Genomic DNA, 19,542 nt, shown 5'->3' with positions numbered 1-19,542 from the left:
AAGTAGTGTGCCAAAACCTACAATATAAGTATATGCAAATCAGATGAGAATGATTGGCCAGCACACGTGTTTGTTGTGATAACCGTCAATCCTCAAGGGGGCGCAGACACAACAAGGCACCTGGGAAAGTTGGCAACATGTGTTTAGTTCATAAACTGTATAAATATATTTATAAAGTACATTTTCTTTCAGTACTGAGATGTCTCGGTATTCCCACTCGGTGTGTGACCAACTTCAGCTCCGCCCACGACACGGACCTTTCCTTGACCACTGATGTTTATATCGATGAAAAGCTGGAGTTAATTAAAGAGCTGAACAGCGATTCTGTCTGGTATGATAAAAACAACCATCTATACCTCAATGTCTGTCACATGTTCCTTTCATTATTGCCATTAGTGTCATTGTGCAAATACTGCATGTTATTTTTAAATTGTGATGTTTTTCAGATTTTCTCAAATAGAAGTGATAATTACTGATACTGTCCATGAATATCAGACATTTCTGTGTCCCATGACTTTTATTTTAACCATTAGAAGCAAAAATAACATTTCATTATTATTTTGTGGAGTAGATATGTTAGAGGAAAAATTACTTCTAAAACCTGTATATATAAAATATAACCTAATGAATGAAAAATACCATGGTGTGATTCATGGAAAATAGAAGTTTACCTGAGGTTTTTTTAAAAATAAATTTAGTTTTGATTTCATTTAATTTAATTTTGTTGTTTATTTGTTTATCATGGTTTTGAACTGTATTTAAATCTGTCCCAAAGAAACCAAATTTGTATTGTATTTTGGGAAGCAATAGATATGTTAGATGAACAAGTAATTAATATATAACTTGTATTTAATGTTTAACCCTTTATAATTAAAAATAGCTAGTGATTTATGGGATATGGGTTTTTTAAAATTCAGTTTTTCTTAATAATGAATTTATATAAAAAAAAAGTTTGCATTTATTTAGTTGTTTACTTAGTATTTATAAATATAAATGTAGGGTTTTGAACTCAAAAGTACCTAAAAAAATAACTATTGACCATGCCAAAAAAGTTGAAAAGGAAAGTTTTGAGTGAGGAAAAGAAGGGTTGAATTCTGGCTTAACTGGCAGAGGGATACAGTGGGCGTTGGGTTGGTTCCATCCTTAAAATTTCAAAGACGGCAGTTCATAAGAACAAGGTCAAGCAGCAGACATTGGGGACAACAAAGCTACAGACCGGTAGCCTAGAAATCTAGATGCACCCTAGCGGCAGCAAATCTAATCTGCCGCGAGTGTCGTCTAGCAACTTACCCTTCTGAGCTGTAATCGCCAAACTCTGGTCGGGCCAATCACATTGTGTATAGAGTCAGTGAGCGGGGCTTAACAAAACGACCGCCGAACACAGAAACAGACGAGCAGCGGTCTTTCGAATTAGCTTTGACCGCGACTCTGGAAGACTTGGAGTTAAGCTTTTCTCTGAGAAAAGAACAAAGAACGACACTGAAGTCATTCTTTTAAAGGGAAGATGTGTTCGGAGTTTAGCCGAACGGATACGGCGAAAGTTTAATCTTCCAACTAGCTCTGCTTCACCGTCGTTGCTCTGGTTGGTTGTAGCACTATCCAATTGCGTGCACGCTGTGCAGAGGGAGTTTGAAAGACAACCGTTTATCCCGCCCGTCGGATTGAGCTGTCAATGGTGAGTTTCCAGACCAAACATCTTGATGTGTGTCTGGCTTGTCAGGCTAACAGACCGGCAGAGGGTGAAAACGACTCTCTACTGACCTAAATGACCACCAACTCATTCGAATGTCACTCAAAAACCAAAGGATGACATCGAGTGACCTACAAAAAGAATGGCAAAAGGCTCCTATGGGCAGGGCTGAAGTTGTGCAAAGCTAGAAAAAAAACCTTCATCAACGAGAAGCAAAGACACCTGGTCATCTAATGGTTAGATGGTTAGATCTAGATCTAGATCTAGATTGGTTAGATCAAATTTCACAGTGGGTGCCAGACACTGTGGTGTAGGCCTCTCCAGGTCTCAGAGGCCTACACCACAGTGTCTGGCACCCACTGTGAAATTTGGTGGAGGATCGGTGATGATCTGGGGGTGCTTCAGCAAGGTTGGAATCAGGCAGATTTGTCTTTGTGAAGGACGCATGAATCAAACCACTTACAAGGTTTTCCTGCTTCCTTCTGCTCTGAAAATGTTCCCCAACTCTGAGGACTGGTTTTTCCAGCAGGACAATGCTTCATGCCACACAGCCGGGTCAATCAAGTTGTGGCTGGAGGACCACCAGATCAAGACCCTGTCATGGCCAGCCCAATCTTCAGACCTGAACCCCATAGAAAAACCTCTGGAATGTGATCAAGAGGAAGATGGATGGTCATAAGCCATCAAAAAAATTGGAGCTGTGTGAATTTTTGCACCGGGAGTGGCATAAAGTCACCCAAAATCAATGTGAAAGACTGGTGGAGAGCATGCCAAGACGCATGAAAGCTGTGTTTCAAAATCAGGGTTATTCCACCAAATATTGATTTCTGAACTCTTCCTAAGTTAAAACAGTATTGTGTTGTTTAAAAAGGAATATGAACTTATTTTATTTCCACTATTCGAGGTCTTCAACAACTGGTCAAAATAACAAAAAAGATGCAGTGTTGTCTTTCGGCAAGTAAATGCTCTAAATTACAATATTTTTAATTGGAATTTGGGAAAAATTATGTCAGTAGTTTATAGTATAAAACAAAAATGTTAATTTTACCCAAATACATACCTATAAATAGTAAAACCAGAGAAACTGATAATTTTGCAGTGGTCTCTTAATTTTTTTCAGAGCTATATTATATTTTAGGTTTAGTTTACATGCCTTAGACTTTATTTGTGTAAATTCCTGCTTGCCAATAAACTCTCTTTCTGTGTAGGAACTTCCACGTATGGAACGAGTCGTGGATGGCCCGTCCTGACCTGCCGGCAGGTAACGGTGGGTGGCAGGTGGTGGATGCGACCCCTCAGGAGCTCAGCCAGGGTTCGTACCGCTTGGGTCCTACGCCTGTCACCGCGGTCCGCAATGGACAAGTCGACCTGAAATTCGACACTCCGTTTGTCTTTGCTGAGGTAAGCGCTTTCGTTTGAACCTCTTTTTACCCTCATTTGCTGATCTGATGATTCATTCTGAGTCACAACATCTCCTAAATCTCTGAACTTGTTTCACTGTGTCTCAGGTGAACAGTGATAGAATCTACTGGCAGAAGAAAGCCGATGGCAGTTTCAGTCAGATCAACGTGGAGAAGAAATCCATTGGCCAGCGCATCAGTACCAAAGCTGTAGGATCGGAAGAGCGCATGGACATCACGCTCCTCTACAAATACCCAGAGGGTAAGACATCTAATGCATTTTGATGTGAGATGCGTTTTTAATCTAGATTTAAACTGATACAGTGCCTACCGGACAAAGACTGTTCCAGAGTTTAGGTGTTAAAAAGGAAAAGGATCGACCATCTGCAGTTTTGATATTCTAGGTATTATCAGAATTTTGAGACTGCAATAGACTTGATGGAGTATGTGTTAAGAGCTCGCTCACGTACTGGGAGCTAAACCATTTAGTGCTTTTCATATATTTTAAAATCTTGTTTATTACATTTCAACTTACTTGTTTAATAGGGAGCCAGTGCAGTGTTGACAGAACTGGACTAATATGATCATACTTCCTGGTTCTAGTAAGAACTGGAGCTGTTGCGTCTTGGACTAGCTGGAGTTTGTTTATTAAGCGAGCAGGGCAACCACCCAGTAGAGCATTACAATAATCTAGCCTTGAGGTCATGAATGCATGAACTAACTGTTCAGCATTTGTCATTGAGAGCATTTGTCATAGTTTATATACCGTATTTTTATATGCGGTTTTACTGAGGCTAGAAAGTGGCTATAAAATGAAAGTTGGTATCAAAGAGCACCCTGATGACGAGGACTTGACAGAACATCCAACAAGTGTTAGACATTATTCTAGGTTATTCTGTGCAATTTTTTTGGTCCAATAATTAGAATCTCAGTTTTTTTCAGAATTAAATAGTAAAGTCAAGTCACCTTTATTTATATAGCACTTTTTACAATTGTATATTTTACAGATTGTTTCAAAGCAGCAAATAGTAGGAAATTACTAGTCACCCATTTTTTTATAACTATGCATTGTTAATTTTGTGAATTAGTAAGTTTGGTCAGGGCGTGAAGAAATATAGAGTTGAGTATCAGCAGCATAACAATGAAAACTAGCACCACGCTTCCTAATGATGTCCCCCATGGGTAACACGCAACGGCCCTAGCACTAAGCGTTGCGGCACTCCATACTTTACTTGTGATCGATATGACACCTCTTAATTTATTATTATACAAACTGATAATGGTCAGATAAATATGATTCGAGCAATTCCGATGCAATTCCTCTAATGCCAACATAATTTTCATGTCTATTTTAAATAATGTTGTGGTTGATAGTATCAAATTGGAACACCTGAAGTTAAGGCTTTATTTCTCGTTAATTTAGCCACTGTATCAAATAAATACCCACAGTTGTGTTTGTTTTCTTATAAGAGAGTCAAAGTAAGCAGATCTAGCAGTTTCTTACTATATGCAATATCACTTTCCTTCCATGAAATGTGAAATACCTCTAGTTTAGTTTTGTTCCATCTGCGCTCCATTTTTCAGGCTATTTCTTGAGGATGCAAGTGTGCTTGTTATACCTCAGCCTTTTCCTTAATCTTCCTTAATCTTCTAATATTTGGAACAGACCAAATAAAATGCAGCTACCCCCACTCCTAATTCCTCAGTCCATATCTTCAGGTTCGGAAGAGGAACGCATTGCTGTGGAAACGGCCAGTCGATTCGGGTCCAAGCCGACTACGTACCCATCATCCACCGAAAATGACGTGAGCATTGAGATCATCATGAATGGGACAGGCCCTCTTATTGGTGGAGACGCCAAACTCTCCATCGTCCTGAAGAACAAGAGCTCAAAGCAGCGCACGGCCAGTCTGCTGTATGAGGTGATGGTCATGTACTACACCGGAGTCCTGAAAGCAACCGTGAAGAAGGACCGGATTCCTGTCGATCTCAAACCACTAGAGAGTGAGTGGAGTTTGACTTTTAAACCCCTAAATTCAAGGAAAATTAATGCAACATTTAGCTAACCAAGATCCATAAATCTCAGGCCAAATCAAAGTGATCAAGATGCTGTTCACACACAGAAATATCTATTTAAAATTCTATTTGAAAGTAAGCATAATGTGGTCTCACCTGAACCCCACTGAACATATTTGGGATGAATTTAAGCACCAACTGCAAAACCAGCCTTATCATAGTGATTTTTATACTAGGCCACAATTATGAGCCAAAATTACTGGAATATGAGCGCAAAAACTTTGCATGACAGCAGTTTAGTTGATCATGTATATGAACATCTTGCATTTATAAGTAATTTTCTCATTTTGGATTTATGATTAAATCCATGGAATTTAGGATCAAATCTGATTTGACTATTTTATAAATTATAAACATTTTATAAATGTTTTAATTACTCTTCATAACACAGACAGTCTGCTCCAAAACTACAGTGCAAAATGACACCCAGTTGTTTTCTCGTTGTCATTAATGCCATGTTCCCTTGTCTCTCTTCAGCCAAGACTATTCCCTGGACTCTGCAGTATAGGGAGTACATGAATCATCTGGTGGATCAGGGCGCTCTGATGCTCGCGGTCACCGGACGGGTCAACCAGACCAAACAGATTCTGGCCACGCGGTTCAACTTCAGACTGCGCACACCAGACCTCACCATCACTGTACGCTGATGAGACTCTAGTCTATATTTGTCATGTGTAACATGCACAACATGTTTGTATGTTTCGTGATGTTGCATTTGGTTGCGGTTAGATTGTTACTGTAAAGTATCATAATAGTAGTGCACTATATTCTGACTCACACACTATAGTCATGTGATGCTTAGAGGAAGGAACAGAATAGATTTATCCTCTCTATCTTAGAACTCAAATCTCATTCTCTATTTTGCACATTAAATCTGTCCGTGCGTTCAGTTATGCATTGAGTTTAGTGTTGATGCTAGTTTCAGTTTATTTATATTAAGTGTTTCACCTTTGCCTTTACATAAATCGAAACACTACAGGTGAATTCAGTTGATCATAAAGAAACTCTCCATCATTGATTGTGTTTGTGCTGTTTCAGTCTCAAGGGGATGCTGTGGTGGGGAAAGAGTTGACAGTCAAGATCACGTTCCAGAACCCGCTGTCACAAGTGTTGAAGAACGTTTTGTTCCGTATCGAGGGATTGAGAATGCAGAGCGTCAGAAAGATCTCGTATGGGTAAGACTTTCAGTGTTTAACAGCAGTTTAATTTCAGCTGTGACGTGTTCATGCACTTTAGATTGGTTTAGAAACATGGATTGTACTGCATTAAATATGATATTTAAAGAGTGAACATCTTCCAGAGAGTTGATATTGTCTTTCTGTGTGTCAGTGATGTGGAGAAGCTTGCGACGGTTACACTGATGGAGAAGTTTGTTCCCACCGTCTCCGGCTCTCAGAAGCTCCTGGCATCGATGGACTGTCGTCAGCTCACTCAGGTGCACGGATTCATGGATATTGTGGTCAAACCAAATTAAAAAACACTGTCCTTGTAAAGCCTTGTAATGCTCTCGCTTCTCTTGAAGAATATGTACTAGATTTAAGGATCACCTTCACTAAATTATAATATAGTATTTTCATTCACTACTAATGTATTTCAACAATAAATATCAACCATTTTTTTTATTATATCTGTCTCTCTGTTGTGATGTTTGTGCACAAATGTTAATTGTTCTTCAATGTGTATTTGCATAATAATTAGCAAGCTGTTTATTTTATATTCAACATCAGTTATAGAACCAAACACTTTTTCAGATGCTGCAGTTATTACAAAATAAACCAAGAACCTCAACATTTCACAAGTAATGTTAACAGCTGGAGAGGAAAGAGAGAAAATGACCACAACATTTAGTACAATTTAGTACATTATTATATTATGTAGAATTTCACAATAGAATATTAATCATATGCAACATGTCATAGTAGATTTGAAAAGCAAAAGCAAAATATTAATGAAAGCAAACAAATATTTGTGATCATAAAAAAATGCCATTCAAATGAAGCCATGATGCTTTTTTTTTTAACATAACTTACAAATATTTAATCACAGTTGAATTCTTGATTATAGTTAGTGCAAATTTGTTTTTCTAAAATAAAAAACATCACAGCCATACTAAATATGGTGATATGGTAAATATTTCATGGTGAACACATCCAAGTTCCAAGATTGGTACGGCACCACGGCACACTCCATGTGACCACCACACCGAGCTGTTGCCAAACATTTAGCCCCAGGTCAGACCTTGCCTTTCTACAGGCCAGAGTGCCCTTAGAACAAGACCACTTGCTTTCTCAGGGAAGGGGCACCATATGGCACCCATGTCCAGACTTCTGGAGTCTCCATGCGTGGTCAGTGGATGGGACATAAGGGCTTAAGTGGCCTACTACCAGTGGTTGACGCTATCACTTAAGCTAGAGTTCCCTCTACTAGGCGTGCATACTTTGAATTGGAGTCTGTTCGCTGAGTGGCATTCTTACCAGTGGAAAGATCAGCTCTATGCTTTTATTTTTGGCAAGAGAGTTTGGAGCAGAGGCTGTCCCCTTCTACATGTTGCTGCCATCGCAGCACATAATTATGCTAATGATGGTAGGTCAGTGGGAAAGCCTGACCTAGACATCAGGTTAGAGGAGGTGAGCAAAGCAGGCAGAGAGGATGAGCCGCAAGAAAGTATCTCTAACTTGCACCACGGAGGGTGTGTAAATTTGGACCATAATGAGATTTTATGAATAGGTGTTGCCCAGTAGTATAGTTGGGGATGTATAGGAAGGCGTATCCATGAAATGAATGTATCACCCAACCCAAATTTATTTAGAACGGCAAGCAGAAAGTGCCATTTGACCCTGGTGAATGCTTTTTCAGCGTCAACTGAGATGACCAATTCAGGGATTGTAGTGGAATTTTTAGAGTATATTATATTTAAAAGGTAACGGATGTTGTAGGATAACTGACGGCCCTTTATAAAGCCAGTTTGCTCTTCTGAGATCATGGCCGGAAGAAATCTTTCCAAGCGCATGGCCAGAGCCTTAGCAAGGATTTTAGCATCCACGTTTAGTAAAGATAAGGGACTATTAGAGCCGCAGAGGTCGGGATCTTTCTTTCTTTAATAGCAGACTTATGGAGGCCTGTCTTAAAGTAAGAGGGAGAGAGCCAACCTGCAGAGATTCTTTATGCAATATCGGGGCTAATTTAGATTGAAATCTTTTTAAAAATTCAACTGGGAATTCATCAGGGCCAGGGGCTTTAGAATTTTGCATGTTGTTTATAGCAGTGATGATTTCATCAACTGTTAGCGGCAGATCAAGTTCTCTGGTAACGTGGGCTAACAGTAGGAAAATCGAGGCCATCTAAGAAAGCACCCATTTCAGAAGCATCAGATAAGGACTCTGACTTATAGAGAGAAGAATAGAATGAGGAGAAAACAGAGTTAATGGTATTACGATCAGTGTGTAGTGTGCCGGAGGGATCCTTGATGTGAAGAATCAAATGTGAGGAAGCCTGGCGACGCAACTGATGGGCTAATAGCCGGCTTGCCTTATCGCCATCTTCATATGTGCAACGCGAACGTAGGAGAAGGCGCTCTGCCTCAGTAGTAGTAATAAGGTCGAATTCAGTTTGTAAATCAAGACGTTCTTTGAGCAAGCTGGGGGAGGCAAATGGCTAGTTGTTGATCTAGTTGGTCCAATCTTGTTAAAAGATCTTGAAGTTTGGCTATACAAGTTTTATTTATGGCCTCTTTTTGATTAATCATGATAAAATCATCAATTGAAGATATAATAAAAGAGTTAAATTTGTCATCTGATAGAAGCAGAGTGTTTAACCTTCAAGGAGAAAAGTAGCGCGGTTGCGGAGAGAGCTCAATATCCAGAGAGAGTGGGGCATAGTCAGAGATGACTTTAGGATGATATTTAATCATTGACACGTTGGAGTGAGTTTAGCATCAATAAAATTATAATCAATCCGAGAGAAAGATTTATGCATATGTGAAAAAAAAGGAATATTCCTTGATGGTAGGGTTGTTGAATCTCCAGGGATCAATGCAACCATTCTTAGCCATAAAGTCAAAGATTGTCCTGGACACTGATGATGGTGTTAAGCTTTTGGGAGAGGAGCGATCTAACCTAGGATCAATAATGCAGTTCATGTTCCCTCCGAAGATAAGGAGGTTATCATGTAGAGAAAGGAGACGTTCAAATATTTTATTCATAAAATTTGGGTTATCAAAATTTGGGGCATAGATATTGACTAATAATACAGGGACGTGCGATAGCATGCCTGAAATTATTAAATATCTGCCATTTTCGTCAGAAAGCAATTTAGTAGTAGATAAATTAAACCTCTGTACCGTCATATGTAACACGAAGGCGAGCCGGGAACAGAAGACCGTACCATAACCCAGGTAACGTTATCTCACGGAGCTGGCGGCGGATGTCACTGAAGGCGGCTCGGGCGCGGGCAGTCTTCGCGGTATGGTCAGGGAAGATCTGTATAACCATATCGCCGATCTTTATTCTTTGTTGGGCTCTAGCTCGCCAGAGAATGTCCACACAGTCTGTATGATAGTGCAGTCGTGCGATTATGGGGCGTGGGCGTTCCCCGGGTTTGGGTTTGGCCTGCAAGGTGCGGTGAGCCGGGTCCAAAATGGGCTCTTTATCCAGCTGAAAGGCCTCTTTGAGCAGAGTGGAGACAGCCGAGATCATGGAAGTGCTGGTTGAGTCTTCGGGTACCCCTATGATCCGTATATTATTGCGACGCGATCTGACCTCGAGATCCTCACATTTATTGTCCACTCTTAGCAGGCAGGCAGAAAGATGTTCCACTTTAGACTGTAGCGAAGCAATGTCATCACTGCAGGTGGAGAGTGTAGATTCCCTTTCAACTATGGTGCTCTCCAGGGCACTCACTTTAGCCTGTATGTTTGTGATAGAACCGGTCAATTCGGATTTACCTGCCTGTAACTCCGTCTTGATAGAGATGAAATGTTCGCTTAGGGCAGCCTGGAGCTCGGTTTTGAAAATAGCCGCCATCCCCTTACGAAGAGATGAGAGCAGCTCCTCCCTGAAATCGGGTGGGACAGTGGGCATTGCAGCACCGTCGCAAGGGGAGGAGGAATCACACCAGACGAGGATACACAACCTTACTGCCAGCCACTAGAGCCGCAGGGAAACCTTTATCGATCAGTGTCCGGTGATGGAGGTGGGGATGCTGGTCCGGGTCCCCGATGCGCCGCAAGCCGGCCCCGATCAGGCTGGCCTGTACCAAATACCTGTGAGTATCAAGGGGGGTACTTATCCAGCTTTGGTGGATTAAGGTTGTAACCAGACCTCCATACACCAAAGCCTGATTCAGCCTGGGGCATGGGATAAGCGCCGCATGGTTATGGTGAGGTGTGTGCATGGGGAGGTGGTGGAATACCCTTTAGTGCCGGTGGATATTCTATTCCGGGGTCAAAAACATAGAGTTGAGGTGGCCGTTAACCAGCACCTCCGGCATCCACTGATTTTGGGGACCAATTGGCCAGATTTTAATAAATTATTGGGATGTTTGTGTGTGGATGCCTCTTAGGGGAAAAAAGAGAAAGGGAAGGTGGCGGTCGCGCAGGTGGGGGAGGTTGAGCCGAGACCACTGATCCAGGGGAACGGAGCGCTCCAGAAATGCCAGTGTTTTCAGAGCGCGATGATTTTCCCTTGGAACAGTGCTAGGACGAAACGCTCAAAAATGCAGGTCTGTGTCATCGACGGCCATCTCCTCCGTCCTGATCAACAGCTCACCTTTCCTTATTTTACTCTGTTAAAGGACAGGTTGTATCGGGTGACCCAAGATGCCCAGACAAAGCAGACTACAACTCAGTTGTTTCCAGGCGGCTCATTACAATCCGATGGCCGGGCATTTAGGGCAAACAGCGAACTATACGAATTGTTGGGCATTAAATCTATTCGGACCAGCGTCTATCACCCACAAACAGACGGGCTGGTAGAAAGATTTAATCGCACGTTGAAAACGATGATTCGTAAGTTCGTTCACGAAGACGCCAAAAATTGGGACAAATGGCTAGAATCTCTCTTGTTTGCTGTCCGCGAGGTCCCCCAAGCCTCCACGGGGTTTTCCCCCTTTGAGCTTCTCTATGGCCACCAACTCCGAGGGGTTTTGGATGTCATTAGGGAAGCTTGGGAGGATGGACCATCCACTAGTAAAAACAAAATTCAGTTTGTATTGGACCTGAGAACAAAACTCCACACGCTGGGGTGGCTTTCTATGGAGAATTTGTTACAGGCTCAAGACAAACAGAGACAGCTGTACAACTAAGGGGCTGGATTACGGCAATTTTCACAGGGAGAGAAAGTACTTCTATTATTCCCCACCTCTAGTTCCAAATTACTCGCCAAGTGGCAAGGACCGTTTGGGGTCACACGACGAGTAGGGGATCTGAACTATGAGGTAATTTGGTCTGACAGGGACGGGGCACGTCAAATATATCACCTCAATTTATTAAAAAAATGGGCTGAGTCAGAGGCTGTGATGCTGGCGACGGTAGTGAGTGGAGAGGATGATCTCGGACCAGAGGTGATTCAAAAGGCACAATCTCAAGCCCTGGTCCTGGGGGGAGATCACCTCTCACCCCCCCAGCTCATAGACCTCTAGCAACTACAGGCGGATTTCGCCGACGGGTTCTCGCCATAGACCGTAAAAAAATATGGACGACTCGACATCATCCGTTTCCGCTTGTCAGATTTGAAGCTTTCAGGCGGCCTTGCACGGCGCGGACATCTTGGGACCGAGTCTGCGCAGTAGCGATTTCGGGACCGGAGTTGCGCAGTAGAGCGCAGGAAGTAGAGCAGGAAGTACAGCCGCGATATCAAAAGCCCGCCCACACTCTCGCAGATGCAGAACAATTAATTATGTTGGTGTGAAATAAACAGTTATGGAAATGTAAAAATTAAAGCTAAAGATCTAATCTGCTCCCAAAAATTTCGAAAAAAGTCCGTTAGTGCCTCAGTGACAACTTCACTCAGAGAAGACGTCAGTCTCAGCTGTCAATCATGACGTCACACCCCCCGTTTTTATAGAATCAAATAACTAACTCAAAGTAAACTTATTTTTAAAACGAACACCTGAAATGAAATCATCGTGATGATAACTGCCTTCAGTGACATAAACTAACTTTGGGAAACATTTTTTGAAGTGTAATTTTATTATTTAGTTTGCCTCCCGTCCATTAGAAAACACAGAGGGGCGGCTATACTGGGACCGGTCACCGGGGGGCGATCGAGGCGCGAAAGCTTCAGTAAATGAGAGGGAGACTGCAGGCTTGGTTCTCGCCCCTACCGGGGCGGACCGACCTCATCCCACACCACGTTGAGACCGAGCCAGGCGTGGTTGTACGCAGCCGTCCGTATAGATCGCCTGAACACAAAAAGAAAGTGGTCCAGGCCAAATTAGAGGCAATGCTAGAGATGGGGGTTATAGAAGAATCCAACAGTGACTGGGCGAGCCCGATAGTTTTGGTACCAAAACCTGACGGCTTGGTCCGGTTCTGTGTGGATTACAGAAAAGTCAATGGTTGTCAAAATTTGATGCATATCCCATGCCACGGATTGACAAATTGCTTGATCGGCTAGGTACTGCTCGTTTTTTTTAGACGCTGGACTTGACAATGGGTTACTGGCAGATCCCCTTGTCTCCAGTAACAAAAGAAAAAAATGCTTTTACCATGCCGTTTGGATTGCACCAATTCGTTACACTTCCTTTCAGGCTGTTCGGGGCACCGGTGACTTTTCAGCGCCTGATGGATCGAATTCTTCGGCCGCATGCTGCATAAGCCCCCTGCCTATCTGGATGAAATCATCATCTATAGTGGTGACTGGCAGCGTCATATGCAGCATTTGCGAGCGGTCCTCAGGTCGCTGAGGAGGGCTGGGCTCACGGCCAACCTGAAGAAGTGTGCAATTGGGCGGGTGGAAGTAAGATATCTGGGCTTCCACTTGGGTCATGGGCCGGATGGCTCCAGGCCGCAGGCCAGATGGCTCCCCGGCCTGAGTCTGACGGTGGGGGTATGTGGCCAAGGGGGCGTGGTTCTGCGAGGTCTGCAGTGGGAGAGAGAGCTCAGAGCAGAGCGGTAAGGAGGTCAAGCACAGATGACGAACACCTGTTTCTGATTGCAGTGATTGGCGTGAAGAGAGCACATTTAAGCCGCGGCCGGGAGAGAGTCGAGAGAGAGAGTTGGACTAGGACTCTGTGTGCGCACCCTGGAGAAACTGAGTGATATCTAGAGACTGCTTGTGAAAAGGAGCGATCCATATCATGGAGAACCTGAGTTACCACACGGAACGTGTGTTTATGATTTTCATTTGAAAGACTGAATAAAGAGAGCGAGTCCCAGTCAAAGCCGACCCCTGTCTTCATCCTTCCTTAACATAACGAACTTTGCTACAGCGTCCTACTCCATAGATCGTTAAACCGGAAGTCTGTCTCAGTTTCTGATGTAACCTTCTTTCCCTGAAAGAAGGAATGAAGACATTCTGCCACTCCTGCCACAACCCTGAACCACCACTGTATGTCTAGGTAGGAGTAGCTCAGCATTTAAATCTCACTGGCCCATTTAGTTACCACTCAAAGGTGATTAGGCTCCCAGGCAAGACTCCAATACATCAATATCAATGAAACGCTGCGATTCCCTCCTTCAGGGAATGTTTATGTCAGTAACCAACATGTTTTTTATAGTTTGTATGCAGATAGTGTACAAACTATAATGCTGTTTGTTGCAGCTCGGCTTTTAATACTATGGGGCCCTCTAAGCTTGTGGTGAAAATAAAGGCTCACTTGAGCTCCATAGGGCTGTAGGTCCTCTCCTATACTTGTACTTAGATGACTATGTCCACATACATCTCCAATGTCATCGTCAAATTTGCAGATGACACAATGGTGATAGGCTTCAAGTCAAAGATGAGTCACTCTACAGAGAAGAGGTGCACACTTTGACAAACTGGTTTGCAGTTTGTGTTTGCATCTGCAGCTCCATACAGCTTTGCTTTTGAATCACTATTTGATTATAATTCCGTATTGTTCGGCTGTAGAGCCCGTTCAGCAGGGCAACTGGGTGACTGTGAGATGGCATAGTCGCGGATTAAAATACCACTCTTCCATTCTGAATAGAACATCAAACAGGTTCTCCCCACTCAGTCAAGCACCCGCGGAAGATCCTGTTGAAAGTGCCCTAATTATTTGCAATTCTATTACACGGAACATGAAAATAGAAACACCAGCCATAGTTGCATGTTCACCGGGAGCGCCTGACATCAAAGCTAATTTAATAGGCCTGGCTAATGCTGATCGTAAATTCTCTAAGATTATTATTCACGTCGGCGCTAATGATGTTTGATTTCACCAGTCGGAGATCATCAAAATTAACATTTAAAGAGGTGTGTAAACTCGCAAGTACGATGGCAGCTGACATTTTTTGCTCTAGTGAGGAGCTACTTAGAAAACTATCATCACTCAATGGCTGGCTGACTAAGTGGTGTCTGCAGAATAACAACGGGTCCGTAGACAATTGGAAAAGCTTTTTTTTTTGGAAAAGAGGGAGATGGTATCCATCCCTCCTAGGATCCCTTCTGCTCTTCTCTCTAGTAATATGGCACATAGTCTTAGAGGTAAACCTTGACTAACTGGTCAGGAAGCAGACGGACTGGCTTAACTGACCGCCTGCTTGCGGTCTCCCATTACAGAAGTCAGATAAATCCCAACACAGAGACTCTTTCACCTAGATATTGTATTTTTAGAGACTGTCTCTGCTCAGTTTGTAAATACAAAAAACTTTTGAACCTATTTAAGCGTAAACATTTGGTGTTCAACAAATAAATAAAAAACTCAGGCTGTTCGATATTCTATCACTTTTCTCAAAAGTGCTTATTGTTAATGATATGATTACAGATCATAATCTAGATATGCTGTGTTTGACAGAAACCTGGCTAAAACCTGATGACCACATTACTTTAAGTCCACTCCCCAAGATTATTATAAAGACGAGCCACATCTGAAATGCAAAGAGGATGGTTTTGCTGTAATTTATCTTCAGTAGTACTAATTTCAAATATAATTATTTTGAAGTGTTGGTGATTTACTTAATGTTATGTGTAGTGTAAATGATAAATCCCGTTTGACATTTGTGTTGGATTCTGTACACAGGCCACGCAGGGCACCATACAGACTTTATCAAAAAAATAGCTGATTTTCTATCAGAGTTAGTACTGGCTGCAGATAAAGTCCTAATTGTTGGTGATTTTAATATCCATAATGCATTGGGATTAAGGCAACACGTGTCAATACCAACTCATCGTCGTAATCATACTTTAGACTTAATATTGTCACATGGAATAAATGTTGATACCGTTGAAATTCTGCAGCAGAGTGATGACATCTCAGATCATTATCTAGTATTCCGTATACTTAATTTAGCAAAGGCTGCAAACTGGTCCAATGTTTCAAATATGGCAGGACCATCACCGCTGCCACTGAAGATTGCTTTGTAAATAATATTCCTCATCAGTTCCATATCCTCAGCATCTCGGATAGCCTAGAGACTGGGAAGGTATCATTTATACTTGGAAAAGGTTTTCCCAAAAATTTTAATTGGTCAGAAATTTGTTGATGAACCATTGAAGTATATAATGTTGTTTCTATTTTAACTTGGCACATTAGGTGATAACATTGTTTTATGTTGTCATTACATTTCAGTTGTATTTTCAGGTTCAACAAAAGTGATTTAGAATCAACATCACTTTGTAACATTGATTAAACAATATCACCAGAGATTACTTTTGTTCAATTTCATTAGTATAACCATGGATTTTTTTTGTTCACCATTGTTTCAACATTAAATGTTGGTACAAACTTGATATTGAACTAACATCAGTTCATAATGTTGATTAAATGACATTACCATTGATTTGTGGTGGAAATCTCAACATTGCTTCAATATTAACTGAAGGTGCAAGATTGATACTGACTCAACATTGTTCCCATTCATTTGGTCACTCTCGACACCATGTCGGAGTACCGATGAATAGGAATCTCGTTCTCAAGAGCAAATTTAACTACAACTGAACTATAACTGAACGAGCCAATGCACATTGGCATGCAATGATTGCACCAGGTGCTCATGCCACGCAAGGCGGGTATAAATGAAACACAGGCGATTGCATCAAATTATCCATTTGCTTCAGAGCTGAGACGTATAGGGTTATGCCAGATATCACTCCTCACTTCGCAGTTCGACTAAGTGAACCCTGCCTTTTGGAAGTGATCTCGTCAGTCGGTGTTGGTGTGACGACACAGCAGTGGGTCGTGTGTACTCCGGTTCATCTCTCCTCGTTTGTAAGAGCAACCACAAAGGCTGTTCTCACAGCTGGTTCGGTGCGCTAGATGGAGAGTGCTCAAAAGCCGCTCTTTTCGTCTTTGTGAGAGAGAGAGTGCACACGTCAGGCTGCACTACTTACCTGACTGTGTCGACCCCTGCGTGTTTTAGCACCAAGGAGAGCGTCCTTCTAAAAGAGCAAGACAGATAGAGCTTGCAGCTTTTTAAAGATGACATTCTATCTGTGTGTTTCTGGGTGCGGTGGTTCCCTTTCACCACGGGATGGCCATCAGCGCTGTGTATCGTGTTTGGCCGTTCAGCTCGCTGAGGCATGACCGTTTCGGAATTGCGGTCTAGACTTCGTCTTGCAAAAGGCGGAGTCCCTGTGCCTCTGCCATCATCTAACCCTCCACAAAGGGTTACTTCTGGCAGTAGCACAGCTGATCTGGGGGGGACTGTGAGCGCGCTTTCCCCAGGGAACCCTGACTCCTCCCATGCTTCGCAGCCAGTAGAGCTGCCGTTGGAAGTAGGTGGGCCGTCCTTGAGATTTGTACCATCTGTTGTCCATCGCTGCATCGGAGGGAGGTTCAGACTATTCTGGATCTGATGTTTCTGCGCAGGGGGCTCCTATGGGAAGATCCACTGTGCACGATACTGATCTGTAAATGATGGCCATGCTTTACCGGGCCGCCGAGAAGGTCGGGCTCATGTGGATCCCTCCACCATCTCTTGAACCCTCAAGGTTGGATGATTGGTTTCTCAGTGCTGTGAGAACCTGTGCTGGTTCTCAGCACCCCACCCAGGTTCCTTTCTTCCCGGAGGTGCACGAGTAGCTCATTAGATCGTGGACGGCACCTTTTACTGCCCGAAACCGGTCTAGTGGATCCTACTCCCTCACCACCCTCGATGGCGGACCTGCAAAGGTTTACACACAGGTTCCTCCCGTGGAACGGGCCGTTGCTATGCAACTGTGCCTCTAACACCACATCCAGGGGGAACCCGGGTCTCCCCAACCGGGCCTGTAGGTACTCCTCCGATCTGATCAGGAAGGCCTACCAGGCTTGCAGAGAGGCAGGCTCCGCCTTACACCCCACACGTCCAGGCCACAAAGGCAAGGGCAAGCAGCCCTGAGACAGACGACCCGGAGATGAGGAAGACTGCTCTTCAGGAGACGGTGACCGCACCACTCCATCCCCGGAGGAGGGCCAGGTGGAGAATCTTGAGTACTGTTTTGTTTCTGTTCCGCCACTGGGCTCAGCCCACGCAGTACACACATTTTCAATAAAAGAGCAGTTTCTTTCATCTCCAGGTCCCAAGGGGGCTCGGAGAGTTGTGGCCGGTCAAACGCCAGACCACACTCATACTTCTCCTGTTTCACCCCTCTGCCCATCCGTGGAATCAGGTATGTGTTGCACAGCACACTCACACCTCACTGCGGGCTGCCTCCACAAGACAGCCGCCCCAGGCTGGGTGCCTGTATTCCACCTCGCTGCCCCACAGTGGGTACACCGGTGGTCCCGCTTGTTCAGTCTCTGCAAGCTTGGTAAGAGCTGAGCTACCTCAAAGGCCGGTTACAGGGCAAAGATGTATTGTATGTACGGACAAAACACTGCGACCGTTGCATGCATCAACCGTCAAGGTGTTCTATGCTCCCATCATATGTTGCAACTTGCCAGCCATCACCTCCTCTGGAGTCAGAAGTGTCTGAGGTCTCATGTCCCTGGTGTGCGCAACTGTCTGGCTGACTAGCTGTCATGAGCTGCACTGCCGGGAGAGTGGCGGCTCCACCCAACAGGTGGTCCAGCTGATCTGGATTCAGTTTGGGATGGCACAGGTCGACCTGTTTGCCTCCCCAGAAACGTCCCACTGCCAGTGGTTTTATTCGCTGACCGAATTCGCTGACTTGCGCACAGCTGGCTCCGGGGCCTGCACAAATATGCGTTTCACCCAGTGAGCCTACTTGCACAGACACCGGAGGTTCTAGGTGACTTACCCTAAGATGTAGTTAACACCATCACTTCACTAGTGCACCTTCTACAAGACAGACCTATGCCTTGAAGTGGAACTTGTTCGTCGATTGTTCTTCCCACCAAGAAGACCCCCAAAGATGTTTGATCGCATCTGTCACCCTTCACCCTCAAAGTTTACGCTGCTGCTATTTCTGCCTATCATGACCATGTAGATGGTAAGTCGGTTGGGATGCATGACCTGGTCATCAGGTTCCTTAGGGGGTGAGGTTAAATTCTCCTCGACCTCCCTCCATACCCTCTTGGGATCTTTGGTCTGGTACTCCGAGCACTTCAGAATGCCCCATTTAAGCGTTTGCAGTCAGCAGAGCTTAAGATTCTGTCCATGAAGACTTTGCTATTGGCTGCATTGGCCTCCATAAGTAGGGTGGGAGACCTGCAGGCATTTTTGGTCAACGAATCTTGCCTGGAGTTCGGGCCGGCTGACACCCACGTGGTACTGAGACCCCGGCCTGGCTACGTGCCCAAGGTTCCCAGCAGTCCCTTCAGGGGCCAGGTGGAGAACCTGCAATTGCTGCCCCTGGAGGAGGCAGAACCAGCCCTAGCTTTGCTCTGTCCTGTCCGCACTCTGCGGATCTAAATGGACAGAACTCAAAGCTTCAGGAGGGAAAGGCTGTCTCAAGCAGAGGATGGCCCACTGGATAGTGGATGCCATCATCTTGGCTTACCAAGCACAAGGTGTGCCTTGTCCGCTCAGGGTGCGAGCACACTCTACTCGAAGTGTTGCATCCTCTTGGGCACTGGCACGTGGCGCCTTGCTGTCAGACATCTGTAGAGCTAAGGGCTGGGTGACATCCAACACGTTTGCTAGGTTCTAAAGCCTACGTGTGAAGCCCGTCTCCTCCTGTGTTCTCAAACGGGTGGAAGCACTGAGTGGCCCGGCTCTTGTCGGCTTGCTGTGCCTCTGCACTAACATTCTCCAGAGACAAAACTCTGTGAATCCTCCACCGCCCTCGGTGCCGGGCGTGGCGGAGTGTCTGGCATCAGGCCTCTTGCCGCTGA

The 19,542-nt window shown here is 44.1% G+C and overlaps 1 protein-coding gene across 1 annotated transcript in view; it reads left to right on the top strand.

Annotated features, from left to right (window-relative positions):
• The window catches only part of LOC137078297 (AP-1 complex subunit sigma-2), a 101,174-nt gene extending 94,388 nt beyond the window's left edge, over positions 1 to 6,786 (top strand). Inside the window, exons 9-15 of the mRNA XM_067445469.1 lie at positions 193 to 331; positions 2,899 to 3,091; positions 3,199 to 3,352; positions 4,810 to 5,094; positions 5,644 to 5,804; positions 6,205 to 6,341; positions 6,496 to 6,786. Of these exons, the coding sequence (XP_067301570.1) occupies positions 193 to 331; positions 2,899 to 3,091; positions 3,199 to 3,352; positions 4,810 to 5,094; positions 5,644 to 5,804; positions 6,205 to 6,341; positions 6,496 to 6,640 (1,214 nt within the window). The 3' untranslated portion in view covers positions 6,641 to 6,786. The remainder of the gene's footprint in view (positions 1 to 192; positions 332 to 2,898; positions 3,092 to 3,198; positions 3,353 to 4,809; positions 5,095 to 5,643; positions 5,805 to 6,204; positions 6,342 to 6,495) is intronic.
• Positions 6,787 to 19,542: the final 12,756 nt, after the last annotated feature.

This window comes from Pseudorasbora parva, chromosome 6, assembly GCF_024679245.1.
Source record: "Pseudorasbora parva isolate DD20220531a chromosome 6, ASM2467924v1, whole genome shotgun sequence".
NCBI lineage: Eukaryota > Metazoa > Chordata > Actinopteri > Cypriniformes > Gobionidae > Pseudorasbora > Pseudorasbora parva.
This window is presented reverse-complemented; position numbering and strand designations above follow the sequence as displayed.